The sequence below is a fragment of the Ranitomeya variabilis genome, chromosome 3 (assembly GCF_051348905.1).
Source record: "Ranitomeya variabilis isolate aRanVar5 chromosome 3, aRanVar5.hap1, whole genome shotgun sequence".
Lineage (NCBI taxonomy): Eukaryota > Metazoa > Chordata > Amphibia > Anura > Dendrobatidae > Ranitomeya > Ranitomeya variabilis.
This window is the reverse complement of record NC_135234.1, coordinates 773,859,703-773,874,225: the sequence shown is the minus strand read 5'-3', so window position 1 is coordinate 773,874,225 and position 14,523 is coordinate 773,859,703. Positions and strand designations below refer to the sequence as shown.

General features: G+C 36.1%; 1 protein-coding gene across 1 annotated transcript in view; it reads left to right on the top strand.

Annotated features, from left to right (window-relative positions):
• PDE2A (phosphodiesterase 2A) overlaps positions 1-14,523 on the top strand; it is an 835,594-nt gene that overhangs the window by 644,714 nt on the left and 176,357 nt on the right. Inside the window, exons 5-6 of the mRNA XM_077298849.1 lie at positions 4,021-4,130; positions 6,719-6,774. Of these exons, the coding sequence (XP_077154964.1) occupies positions 4,021-4,130; positions 6,719-6,774 (166 nt within the window). The remainder of the gene's footprint in view (positions 1-4,020; positions 4,131-6,718; positions 6,775-14,523) is intronic.

Here is a 14,523-nt window from a genome sequence, read left to right as displayed (position 1 = left end):
ACATGCCAGCTGTGCGCCATGCATGACTTTTTGAAAACTGCAAATGGGACTTTTTATGGCAGCTTTCAAAAATGTCTTTCTTCTTGTCCCTCTCCTATAAAGGGCAGATTTGTGGAATATGCGACTAACAGTTTTCCTATGGACAGATTCTCCCACCTGACCTGTGGATCTCTGCAGCTCCTCCACATTAACCATGGGCCTCTTGTCTTGACTGCTTCTCCTTTTAGTTCTCTCCTTGATTTGGATATCAGTTTAGGTGGGTGGCCATGTCTTGATAGGTTTGTAGTTGTGCCATACTCCTTCCCTTTTTGGATGATGGATTGAATAGAGCTCTGTGACATGTTCAGAGCTTGGGCTATTTATAATAACCTAACCTTGCTTTCTTCACAACTTTATCCCTGACCTGTCTGGTGGGCTCCTCGGTTTTCATGATGCTGTTTGATCCCTAATGTTCTCACACAAACCTCTGAGGTCCTCTTCACAGAACAGCTGTAGTTTTACTGAGAAGAATTCACACCCAGGTGGACACAATGTACTAATTATGTGACTTCTGGAGGTGATTGATCATTCAGGATTTTATTTATGGTTATCAGACTACAGGGGGCTGAATACAAATGCTTGGCACAATATTCAGATTTATATTTTTATAATATTTAGTAAACCCTGTATCATTTCCTTTACACATCATAAATACTTGCTACTTTGTGTTGGTGTCACAGAAAATCCCAATAAAATAAATGTAAGTTTGTGGGTGTGACATGATGTGGAAAAGATCTCGGGGTATGAAGACTTTTTCAAGACACTGTATTATTTTATTTATATTCTTTATTGATTTATTTTCTGTATTCCTACTTCTTGGAGGTCAGTACTTTCTGTCCTCCTTCCGTGTCTTCTTCTGGCTCATTTCTGAGAATATAATCCGTACTGACGTTTCGCCTTTACCCTGTACAGATGACTAAGCCGCGTTTTGTTTTCCGCCATTCACGCCATTAAGCAGAGATCAGGGAAGTATCAAGCTGAGGTGCTAAACATTTCCCACCTGTGCAGCGGTCTGTAGCCCCCACAATACATCAGCGCGCGCCAGACATTGTAATATTTAATATGGCGATTTCCTGTGTGAGCGCCGCCGGCTCCAGTCGTAGCTTTTTAATGTCAGTGACAAATTATACAAACTCAGGGCCATTAAATGTATGAGATCACAACCTCGTTACATAATACACAGGGACGACCCGAGCGCTGCACCGGGTGTAATGTTAATTAACTCTGCTCCCTCGCCGCCGCAATGTCCATGATTTACAGCTGATGAAAGCGCAATATATCAATGGCGCAGAGAGCGAGACGACGGCAGCACCGAAATGGTGGAGATTCATTTCATTAAAAAAAAAAAGTCATATTTTTTTCCACAGTTCGGGATTTTTTTTCTTTTTATGCCTAGATTATAATGTAGACCTTTTCACCAATGCGCGTGTCTGGAGTATAAGATGCTCAGGACCATCTGTAGCCTCTGGTCAATGTCTACAATTTCCTATAGGAAACCAGATTGTGAATGCAGCTCTTGATGTAACTGCAGTACAACATATCAGTTGTCAGCAGAATTGTGAATGCAGCTCTTGATGTAACTAAAGTACAACGTATCAGTTGTCAGCAGAATTGTGAATGCATCTCTTGATGTAACTGCAGTGCAATATATCAATTGCCAGCAGAATTGTGAATGCAGCTCTTGATGTAACTGCAGTGCAATATATCAATTTTCAGCAGAATTGTGAATGCAGCTCTTGATGTAACGGCAGTATAACATATCAATTTTCAGCAGAATTGTGAATGCAGCTCTAGATGTGACTGCAAAATAAGATGCGCTGTAACAGCAGAATTGTAACTGTAGCTCAGGATGTGACTGCAGTACAAGACACGCGGTGATAACAAATTGTGACTTGCTGCTTTGAATGTGAATGGAGTATAAGACCACCAATGCCAAAAAAAGTTGAGCTGCTGTGTTAAATATAAAGGAAGCAAAAGAACAATAATCTGGAGATCTCTTATCGCCATATTTTATTCATAGTAGAACAGATGACAAGTTGAATGTTCAACATTTTTCTATTTCATTTGCAAATTGTCTCTTCAGAGAGGAAGAGGACTAGAACTCTAGTAGAATTGCTACTTCCAATAGGTGGCACTAGAGTTCTAGTCCTCCTCCTCTCTGAAGAGACAATTTGCATATTTCCCAGAGGAGCATTGCGGCTTTAAGTCTCCTCACCTCGACATGCTTAACATGTCACTCTCTGCAAGGAGAAACGATACTTCTTGGATCTTCTATTTCATTTTCATTTTGAAATTCATGGCAGCAACAAATCTCAAAAACTTTGTGCCCGGGCTGTGGCCACCACTGTGCTTTAGCCGTCTCCACCTTTGAGCCCGGGCTATGTCCCCCATTGTGTCTGGGCCGTGTCCCCCATTGTGTTTGGCCATGTCCCCCATTGTGCCTGGGCCATGTCCTCATTATTCCCAGGCCGTGTCCACCAGTGTACCATCACTGTGTCCACCATTATACCCAGGCCGTCTCCACAATTGTGCCCCGGCTGTCTCCACCGATAAGCCCGGGTTGTGTCCCTCATTGTGCCCGGGCCGTTTAACCCATTGTCTCCTTCTTGTCTGAGGTTGGATTCTTGCTGCTCCTCATTTCAGGGTCTTCGCCGGATTTTCTTCTTATAATGCAGCAAATGTTTTCTGTTAGTAAAAGGTCATTACTGCAGGCAATTGATCCATCCTCGATAACAAGCTGGATGGTCCCTCTCCTTGATAATAAGCTGGATGGTCCCTCTCCTCGATAACAAGCTGGACGGTCCATCTCCTCAAAAACAAGCTGGATGGTCCCCCACTTCAATAACAAGCTGAATGGTCCCTGCCCTCGATAATAAGCTGGATGGTCCCTCCACTCGATAACCAGGTGGATTGGTTCCATAAAAAATTTCACATTTTGCTTCCTCCGACCACAGAATTGTTTCCATTTTGCCTCCTTCCATTATAAACGAGCTTTGGCCCAGAGAAGACGGCAGCATTTCTGGATTGTGCTGATATTTGGCTTCTTCCTTGCATGATGGAGCTGTCACTTACAGTTTTGGATTGTCCAGTGACCTGTGATCACAGACAATGATTTGCCCATGCACTGATTTGCACGACTGGATTATGCCTGCTTCTAATGCAGTGTGGCCTAAGAGATCAGGAGCCTCCAATACTGATAGCCAGTCTTGTCCCTTGTGCACATAGATTTTTCCACTATCTCTGAATCGTTTGATATTATGTCCTGTATATGGACGATATTCAAAGTCTTTGCAATTTTACATTGAGGAACATTTTTCTGAAATTCTTCCACCATTATAGCCTCGGTTGTTCACAGATTGGGGACCTCCGACCATCTTTGCTTCTGAGAGACTCTGCCTCTCTAACACCCACTGTTTATACTCAGTCTTGTGACCCTTCAGATGATTTTCATTAGTATGACTTTTTCAGCCTTTTTTTTAACCCTATCCAACTTTCTTGAGATGGGTCGCTGCCATCACTTATTAATTATTTCAGATGAATGGAAACATGTCCAATGTTCAACTTCTGATCTGTTCTATGTTCTGCTGTGAATAAAATATGGCGACAAGAGATTTAAAGATCATTGCGTTCTTTTTTTCATTAATGTTTTAAACTTCTGCCTAACTTTTTTTTAATTTCGGCTGAATGACGTTATGTAAGAGCAGAATTATGAATGCAGCTCTGGATGTGACTGTACTGTAGGACGTAATGTAACTGGAATTGTGGAGATGAACGGATTATCTGGATTAATAATGGATACAATCCTCTATCAGCACTAGATAAGGAAGTCGGTTATGTGCCATTCCGGACTCTAGGAAAGCTGGGTGATGGTCACTTTTCTTGTCACAGCTTTCTGAGAAACTGATGTAACGAGGAAACGACCCAATAGAACATGTAATGTGATGATTCTGAGCTCTGGATTGACTGTTGTGTTTATTTTAGGGATTCTGTCCTGCTCCGGAAGAGAATTGAATGCAGTGGACTGACCCCGTCCGAGCTCTTGGGCCAGCGGATGAGCAGTTTGGCAGCGCCGCTTCCCCCGGACAAACAAGGTGGGTAGCAGAGCCCAGATGCCTGGTGCTGCCGATTAAGGGCCGGGTGCCAATCTCCTGGCTGCAGACCCCATAATCACCGCGGGATGCTCCTCGCTCGGCAAAGCGTGGGCCTCCACTGCGGTAATAACAGTCATCAGACTGGATACGTATCTGTATACTGCCGCCTGTCAGTAATGAGACCGAGAGGAGATCACAAGGCGAATAGGAATTGCATTATAAGCGGCTGCCTGATACAATGTAATAATGAGTCCACAGTGCGATAACCAGATCCTGCCGGCGTCCTACACAGCCCGGTATCCGAGAATCGACTCACCTAACCTGTGTGCTACATTGCTTAATTAGCGCACACTGTCCACAGAAGGGCAAGCAAAAGTCAATAATTACTGACGTAACGGCGCACCATGTGGTAAAGAAAGGCATTGCACTTAACAGCCAATTGTTAATAAAATGTAACAGTGCACCATGTGGTCAAAAGTGGTATTACAGGTAAAAGTCAAATGTTATTAATAGGAAATAGCACACCATGTGGTCAAAAGTGGTATTACAAGTAAAAGTCAATTGTTATTAACAGATAACAGCACACCATGTGGTCAAAAGTGGTATTACAAGTAAAAGTCAATTGTTATTAACAGATAACAGCACACCATGTGGAAAGGAAAGGTATGACAGGACAATTGCTACTAGCATGTAATAGCACACCAAGTGTTCAGAAGTGGTATCACAAGCAAAAATCAATCTTTACTAATGTAACAGCGCACCATGTGGTAAGGAAAGGTATTGCAAGTAAAAGTCAATTGTTATTACCGTATAACAGTGCACCATGTGGTAAGGAAAGGCATTACACGTAAAACTCAATTGTTAGTAAAATGTAACAGCACCCCATGTGGTCAAAAGTGGTATTACAAGTAATAATAATAATTTTATTTATATAGCGCCAACATATTCCGCAGCGCTTTACAAATTATTACAAGTAAAAGTGAATTGTTATTAATAGGTAATAGTGCACCATGAGGTAAGTAAAGGTATGAAGAATCAATTGTTACTAGCATGTAACTGCACACCAAGTGGTCAGAAGTGGTATTACAAGCAAAAGTCAATCTTTATTATTCTATAGAGTCATTACACACAGAGTGATCGATTTCACATGTTTATTTCTGTTAATGTTGATGATTATGGCTTACAGCCAATGAAAACCCAAAAGTCATTATCTCAGTAAATGACTCTATAATATATGAGTTTCCCTTTTTGTACTGAAGATCTGAAATAAATTAACTTTTAGATGATATTCTAATTTTGTGAGAAGCACCTGTATTTAATTTCATTGACGTTGCACTGATCTGGATACACTGGCAGATACTGCAAAGCTAATGTCAGAAGTGAAAACCCAAAAAACGATAGCAGGATTGCAAGTGTTTCACTTCACCTGTAATTTTTTGCCACTTTCCCTTACTCTATATTGTAAAGTGAAAGGTGGCATTCAGATCGTACAACAAAACAAGCCCTAATATACCTTGATATTGACCAAAATAATAAAAAAGCTATATCTATTTAAAAAAGAGGAGGCAAAAATACAAACGAAAATACGAAAATTGTCTGTGTCTCACTTAGATCCAGAACTTTTCATCAGTTTTTCTTTCTGTCAACTCTATTTCTAATTTTCAGTTGTCTCTGAGATAGTGGGTGAAGGCAAACTGCTATGATGTCTCCGGTACCCAGCACTCACAGACATAAGGAATTCATGCTCTGCTTCTTCTGTGTATCATGTTCAAAAGCTGCAGCAAGGAAGAAATGATGCAACAGTACTGAGCAGTGTAGCTGTGAATCGAGATCTGGAGTGAGATGAAACACTTAGTAACAAGCAGCTATGTGCAGGACAGTACAGATCAGTAACTGAACATTGCAGTTCAGAAACAACAAGCTGCTGATGAGTTAAGAAAAAGTTTCTAAAAATTAGTATCGTGGATTATAGTGGAAAGAAGTACTGAGCAGTGTAGCTATGAATCCAGCACAGATAAACCACTTATTAGAAAGCGGTAGAATCATTCATGATATTATACAACAGTACTGAGCCGCTCTGTACTGAGATAAATCATATACTTCAAACCAGCATTAGCATGGGTGACAATAGACAGCAATATTAAACAGTGTAGCTGTGAATCCAGATCTTATACTTTTGATAACTGCACACCAGGAGATCAGGCATGGTATCCAAACAAAACATTGCTAGTTTCAGTGATGAAATGTTAGGCATCTGTAGTTAGAAAAGAAAGTTCTACAACAGTGAGTAGTATGCCGCCACACTGTGAACTCTCAGGTTGCATTCAGTATAAATTAAATATAATCTAAGCAAAGTCATGTTGCTAACCAGAAACACTGAAACCTACTGGTCCATACTTCATTTTCCAACCATGGCTGGGTCCTACAAAATCTCACGTCACCATCAATTCAGTGTTTCAGGTTAATAAATAAAAATGTAACATTTCTAATACAAACTGTTGTCAAATATCAAAGACTCCAATAACTGAATGTACGGCCCCATGATGTCTAGTCTGAGGTTATCACACCTGTCTCCTATTTATTTCCAGTGTTGATTCTCCCACTGCTAGAACAGGACAGTGGACGAGTTCTCTGCGTCATACTGGTAAGAACAATAACACCATGAATGAGAGACATTCCCACGTCTGAGCGCAAAAGATGAATTATATGATGTGTAGTATCGAAAGGAAAACATCTAGCACAAAAGGGACTGGATACCGCAAATACTGCAGCACGGACACTGCTGAGACAGTGGCTGTATGTCCTGTACATAGACTATATAATGTCGTCTTACAGTACTTATAATCCTGTACGTGAGGGGCAGTATTATAGTAGTTATATTCCTGTATGTGAGGGGCAGTATTATAGTAGTTATATTCCTGTATGTGAGGGGCAGTATTATAGTAGTTATATTCCTGTACGTGAGGGGCAGTATTATAGTAGTTATATTCCTGTACGTGAGGGACAGTATTATAGTAGTTATATTCTTCTACATAGGAGCAGTATTATAGTAGTTATATTCTTGTACATAGGGGGCAGTATTATAGTAGTTATATTCTTGTACATAGGGGCAGTATTGTAGTAGTTATATTCTTGTACATAGGGGCAGTATTATAGAAGTTATATTCTTGTACATAGGGGCAGTATTATAGTAGTTATATTCTTGTACATAGGAGCAGTATTATAGTAGTTATATTCTTGTACATAGAAGGAGTATTATAGTAGTTATATTCTTGTACGTGAGGGACAGTATTATAGTAGTTATATTCTTCTACATAGGAGCAGTATTATAGTAGTTATATTCTTGTACATAGGGGCAGTATTATAGTAGTTATATTCTTGTACATAGGAGCAGTATTATAGTAGTTATATTCTTGTACATAGAGGTAGTATTATAGTAGTTATATTCTTGTACATAGGAGCAGTATTATAGTAGTTATATTCTTGTACATAGGGGCAGTATTATAGTAGTTATGTTCTTGTACATAGGGGGCAGTATTATAGCAGTTATATTCTTGTGGCCTCCTTTGCTAAATCTTGTTTCATTCTATGTATGTCATTTCCTTCTCCACTCACAGTCATTATTTGTGGGGGGCTGTCTATCCTTTGGGGATTCTCTCTGAGGCAAGATAGCTTTCCTCTTTCTACCTTTAGGGGTAGCTAGTTCTCTGGCTGTGATGAGGTGTCCAGGGAGTGACAGGAACATCCCACGGCTACTGCTAGTGTTGTGTTAAGATCAGGAACTGCGGTCCGTATAGTTACCACCTGCTCAGAGCTAGTCGCATGTCGTTCCTAAATCACCAGTCCATAACAGAGCAGTATTATATTAGTTATATTTTTGTACATAGGGGCAGTATTATAGTAGTTGTATTCTTGTACATAGGAGCAGTATTATAGTAGTTATATTCTTGTACATAGGGGGCAGAATTATAGTAGTTATATTCTTGTACATAGGGGCAGTATTATAGTAGTTATATTCTTGTACATAGAGGCAGTATTATAGTAGGTATATTCTTGTACATAGGGAGCAGTATTATAGTAGTAATATTCTTGTACATAGGAGCAGTATATAGTAGTTATATTCTTGTACATAGGAGCAGTATTATAGTAGTTATATTATTGTACATAGGGGCAGTATTATAGTAGTTATATTCTTGTACATAGGGGCAGTATTATAGTAGTTATATTCTTGTACATAGGGGCAGTATTATAGTAGTTATATTCTTGTACAGAGGAGCAGTATTATAGTAGTTATATTCTTGTACATAGGGGGCAGTATTATAGTAGTTATATTCTTGTACATAGGGGCAGTATTATAGTAGTTATATTCTTGTACATAGGAGCAGTATTATAGTAGTTATATTCTTGTACATAGGAGCAGTATTATAGTAGTTATATTCTTGTACATAGAGGGCAGTATTATAGTAGTTATATTCTTGTACAGAGGAGCAGTATTATAGTACTTATATTCCTGTACATAATGGGCAGTATTATAGTAGTTATATTCTTGTACATAGGGGGCAGTATTATAGTAGTTATATTCTTGTACATAGGGGCAGTATTATAGTAGTTATATTCTTGTACATAGGGGCAGTATTATAGTAGTTATATTCTTGTACATAGAGGGCAGTATTATAGTAGTTATATTCTTGTACAGAGGAGCAGTATTATAGTACTTATATTCCTGTACATAATGGGCAGTATTATAGTAGTTATATTCTTGTACATAGGGGGCAGTATTATAGTAGTTATATTCTTGTACATAGGGGCAGTATTATAGTAGTTATATTCTTGTACATAGGGGCAGTATTATAGTAGTTATATTCTTGTACATAGGGGGCAGTATTATAGTAGTTATATTCTTGTACATAGGGGCAGTATTATAGTAGTTATATCCTTGTACATAGGGGCAGTATTATAGTAGTTATATTCCTGTACATAGGAGCAGTATTATAGTAGTTATATTATTGTACATAGGGGCAGTATTATAGTAGTTATATTCTTGTACATAGGGGCAGTATTATAGTAGTTATATTCTTGTACATAGGAGCAGTATTATAGTAGTTATATTCTTGTACATAGGGGGCAGTATTATAGTAGTTATTTTCTTGTACATAGGGGCAGTATTATAGTAGTTATATTCTTGTACATAGGAGCAGTATTACAGTAGTTATATTCTTGTACATAGGAGCAGTATTATAGTACTTATATTCCTGTACATAATGGGCAGTATTATAGTAGTTATATTCTTGTACATAGGGGGCAGTATTATAGTAGTTATATTCTTGTACATAGGAGCAGTATTATAGTAGTTATATTATTGTACATAGGGGGCAGTATTATAGTTGTTATATTCTTGTACATAGGGGCAGTATTATAGTAGTTATATTATTTTACATAGGAGCAGTATTATAGAGTTATATTCTTGTACATAGGGGCTGTATTACAGTAGTTATATTCTTGTACATAGGAGCAGTATTATAGTAGTTATATTCTTGTACATAGGAGCAGTATTATAGTAGTTATATTCTTGTACATAAGAGCAGTATTATAGTAGTTATATTCTTGTACATAGGGAGCAGTATTATATTAGTTATATTTTTGTACATAGGGGCAGTATTATAGTAGTTATATTCTTGTACACAGGGGGCAGTATTATAGAAGTTATATTCTTGTACATAGGGAGCAGTATTATAGTAGGTATATTCTTGTTCATAGGAGCAGTATATAGTAGTTATATTCTTGTACATAGGAGCAGTATTATAGTAGTTATATTCTTGTACATAGGGGCAGTATTATAGTAGTTATATTTTTGTACATAGGAGCAGTATTATAGTTGTTATATTCTTGTACATAGGGGGCAGTATTCTAGTAGTTATATTCTTGTACATAGGGGCAGTATTATAGTAGTTATATTCTTGTACATAGGAGCAGTATTACAGTAGTTATATTCTTGTACATAGGAGCAGTATTATAGTACTTATATTCCTGTACATAATGGGCAGTATTATAGTAGTTATATTCTTGTACATAGGGGGCAGTATTATAGTAGTTATATTCTTGTACATAGGAGCAGTATTATAGTAGTTATATTATTGTACATAGGGGGCAGTATTATAGTTGTTATATTCTTGTACATAGGGGCAGTATTATAGTAGTTATATTCTTGTACATAGGGGCAGTATTATAGTAGTTATATTATTTTACATAGGAGCAGTATTATAGAGTTATATTCTTGTACATAGGGGCTGTATTACAGTAGTTATATTCTTGTACATAGGAGCAGTATTATAGTAGTTATATTCTTGTACATAGGAGCAGTATTATAGTAGTTATATTCTTGTACATAGGAGCAGTATTATAGTAGTTATATTCTTGTACATAGGGGCAGTATTATAGTAGTTATATTCTTGTACATAGGAGCAGTATTATAGTAGTTATATTCTTGTACATAGGAGCAGTATTATAGTAGTTATATTCTTGTACATAGGAGCAGTATTATAGTAGTTATATTCTTGTACATAGGGGGCAGTGTTATAGTAGTTATATTCTTGTACATAGGGGCAGTATTATAGTAGTTATATTCTTGTACATAGGAGCAGTATTATAGTAGTTATATTCTTGTACATAGAGGCAGTATTATAGTAGTTATATTCTTGTACATAGGAGCAGTATTATAGTAGTTATATTCTTGTACATAGAGGCAGTATTATAGTAGTTATATTCTTGTACATAGGGGCAGTATTATAGTAGTTATATTCTTGTACATAGGAGCAGTATTATAGTAGTTATATTCTTGTACATAGAGGCAGTATTATAGTAGTTATATTCTTGTACATAGGAGCAGTATTATAGTAGTTATATTCTTGTACATAGGAGCAGTATTATAGTAGTTATATTCTTGTACATAGGGAGCAGTATTATAGTAGGTATATTCTTGTTCATAGGAGCAGTATTATAGTAGTTATATTCTTGTACATAGCGGCAGTATTATAGCAGTTATATTCTTGTACATAGGAGCAGTATTATATTAGTTATATTTTTGTACATAGGGGCAGTATTATAGTAGTTATATTCTTGTACACAGGGGGCAGTATTATAGAAGTTATATTCTTGTACATAGGGAGCAGTATTATAGTAGGTATATTCTTGTTCATAGGAGCAGTATATAGTAGTTATATTCTTGTACATAGGAGCAGTATTATAGTAGTTATATTCTTGTACATAGGGGCAGTATTATAGTAGTTATATTCTTGTACATAGGGGCAGTATTATAGTAGTTATATTTTTGTACATAGGAGCAGTATTATAGTAGTTATATTCTTGTACATAGGGGGCAGTATTCTAGTAGTTATATTCTTGTACATAGGAGCAGTATTATAGTAGTTATATTCTTGTACATAGGAGCAGTATTATAGTAGTTATATTCTTGTACATAGGGGCAGTATTATAGTAGTTATATTCTTGTACATAGGGGGCAGTATTATAGTAGTTATATTCTTGTACATAGGGGCAGTATTATAGTAGTTATTTTCCTGTACATAGGGAGCAGTATTACAGTAGTTATATTCTTGTACATAGGAGCAGTATTATAGTACTTATATTCCTGTACATAATGGGCAGTATTATAGTAGTTATATTCTTGTACATAGGGGCAGTATTATAGTAGTTATATTCTTGTACATAGGGGCAGTATTATAGTAGTTATATTCTTGTACATAGGAGCAGTATTATAGTAGTTATATTCTTGTACATAGGGCAGTATTATAGTAGTTATATTCTTGTACATAGGAGCAGTATTATAGTAGTTATATTCTTGTACATAGGAGCAGTATTATAGTAGTTATATTGTACATAGGGGGCAGTATTATAGTAGTTATATTCTTGTACATAGGGGCAGTATTATAGTAGTTATATTCTTGTACATAGGAGCAGTATTATAGTAGTTATATTCTTGTACATAGGAGCAGTATTATAGTAGTTATATTCTTGTACATAGGAGGCAGTATTACAGTAGTTATATTCTTGTATATAGGGGCAGTATTATAGTAGTTATATTCTTGTACATAGGAGCAGTATTATAGTAGTTATATTCTTGTATATAGGGGCAGTATTATAGTAGTTATATTCTTGTACATAGGAGCAGTATTATAGTAGTTATATTCTTGAACATAGGGGCATTATTATAGTAGTTATATTCTTGTACATAGGGGCAGTATTATAGTAGTTATATTCTTGTACTTAGGGAGCAGTATTATAGTAGTTATATTCTTGTACATAGGAGCAGTATTATAGTAGTTATATTCTTGTACATAGGGGCAGTATTATAATAGTTATATTCTTGTATATAGGGGCAGTATTATAGTAGTTATATTCTTGTATATAGGGGCAGTATTATAGTAGTTATATTCTTGTACATAGGAGGCAGTATTATAGTAGTTATATTCTTGTACATAGGGGCAGTATTATAGTAGTTATATTCTTGTACATAGGGAGCAGTATTACAGTAGTTATATTCTTGTACATAGGAGCAGTATTATAGTAGTTATATTCTTGTATATAGGGGCAGTATTATAGTAGTTATATTCTTGTACATAGGATCAGTATGATAGTAGTTATATTCTTGTACTTAGGGAGCAGTATTATAGTAGTTATATTCTTGTACATAGGAGCAGTATTATAGTAGTTATATTCTTGTACATAGGGGCAGTATTATAATAGTTATATTCTTGTATATAGGGGCAGTATTATAGTAGTTATATTCTTGTATATAGGGGCAGTATTATAGTAGTTATATTCTTGTACATAGGAGGCAGTATTATAGTAGTTATATTCTTGTACATAGGGGCAGTATTATAGTAGTTATATTCTTGTACATAGGGAGCAGTATTACAGTAGTTATATTCTTGTACATAGGAGCAGTATTATAGTAGTTATATTCTTGTATATAGGGGCAGTATTATAGTAGTTATATTCTTGTACATAGGATCAGTATGATAGTAGTTATATTCTTGTACATAGGGAGCAGTATTATAGTAGTTATATTCTTGTACATAGGAGCAGTATTATAGTAGTTATATTCTTGTACATAGGGGCAGTATTATAGTAGTTATATTCTTGTATATAGGGGCAGTATTATAGTAGTTATATTCTTGTACATAGGAGGCAGTATTATAGTAGTTATATTCTTGTACATAGGGGCAGTATTATAGTAGTTATATTCTTGTACATAGGGAGCAGTATTACAGTAGTTATATTCTTGTACATAGGAGCAGTATTATAGTAGTTATATTCTTGTATATAGGGGCAGTATTATAGTAGTTATATTCTTGTACATAGGATCAGTATGATAGTAGTTATATTCTTGTACATAGGGAGCAGTATTATAGTAGTTATATTCTTGTACATAGGATCAGTATGATAGTAGTTATATTCTTGTGCATAGGGGCAGTATTATAGTAGTTATATTCTTGTACATAGGGGTCAGTATTATAGTAGTTATATTCTTGTACATAGGAGCAGTATTATAGTAGTTATATTCTTGTACATAGGGGCAGTATTATAGTAGTTATATTCTTGTACATATGGGCAGTATTATAGTAGTTATATTCTTGTACATAGGAGCAGTATTATAGTAGTTATATTCTTGTACATAGGGAGCAGTATTACAGTAGTTATATTCTTGTACATAGGAGCAGTATTATAGTAGTTATATTCTTGTACATAGGATCAGTATGATAGTAGTTATATTATTGTACATAGGGGACAGTATTATAGTAGTTATATTCTTGTACATAGGAGCAGTATTATAGTAGTTATATTCTTGTACATAGGAGCAGTATTATAGTACTTATATTCCTGTACATAGGGGCAGTATTATAGTAGTTATATTCTTGTATGCAGGAACAATATTATTTATTCTTGTATCAATCTCCTCTGAATTACTCGGTATGAATTTTCAGGAGAATAATAATTTGCTTCTGTCCATCACATCAGTTCCCAGGGAGCGTACGATGGATTCTAGGAATTGTGCATGTACTAGAGATAAGAGAATGTGAGGTTTTCTTCCCTTAATGACCGGTGTTCACTGTTCATCCATCTATTAGAATTCCCACTAACAGCGACCTCATTGGGTATTTATAGGATTCACTTTTCTATCTTGTTCCTATAATTTATATTATTTCCTGTCAGTTTGGAAGCTCCACAATCTCGTGGTGTTGTAATGGTTCTGTGTCTTCAGAGATTGATTGACAGAGCAGTAAACATTGCTTTCATTTGGCTGCCAATTCATATAGTTGATAGAGGAAAGATATATATCTTGGTACCGTGTTCGCCAGTGGATAGAAAAATATGT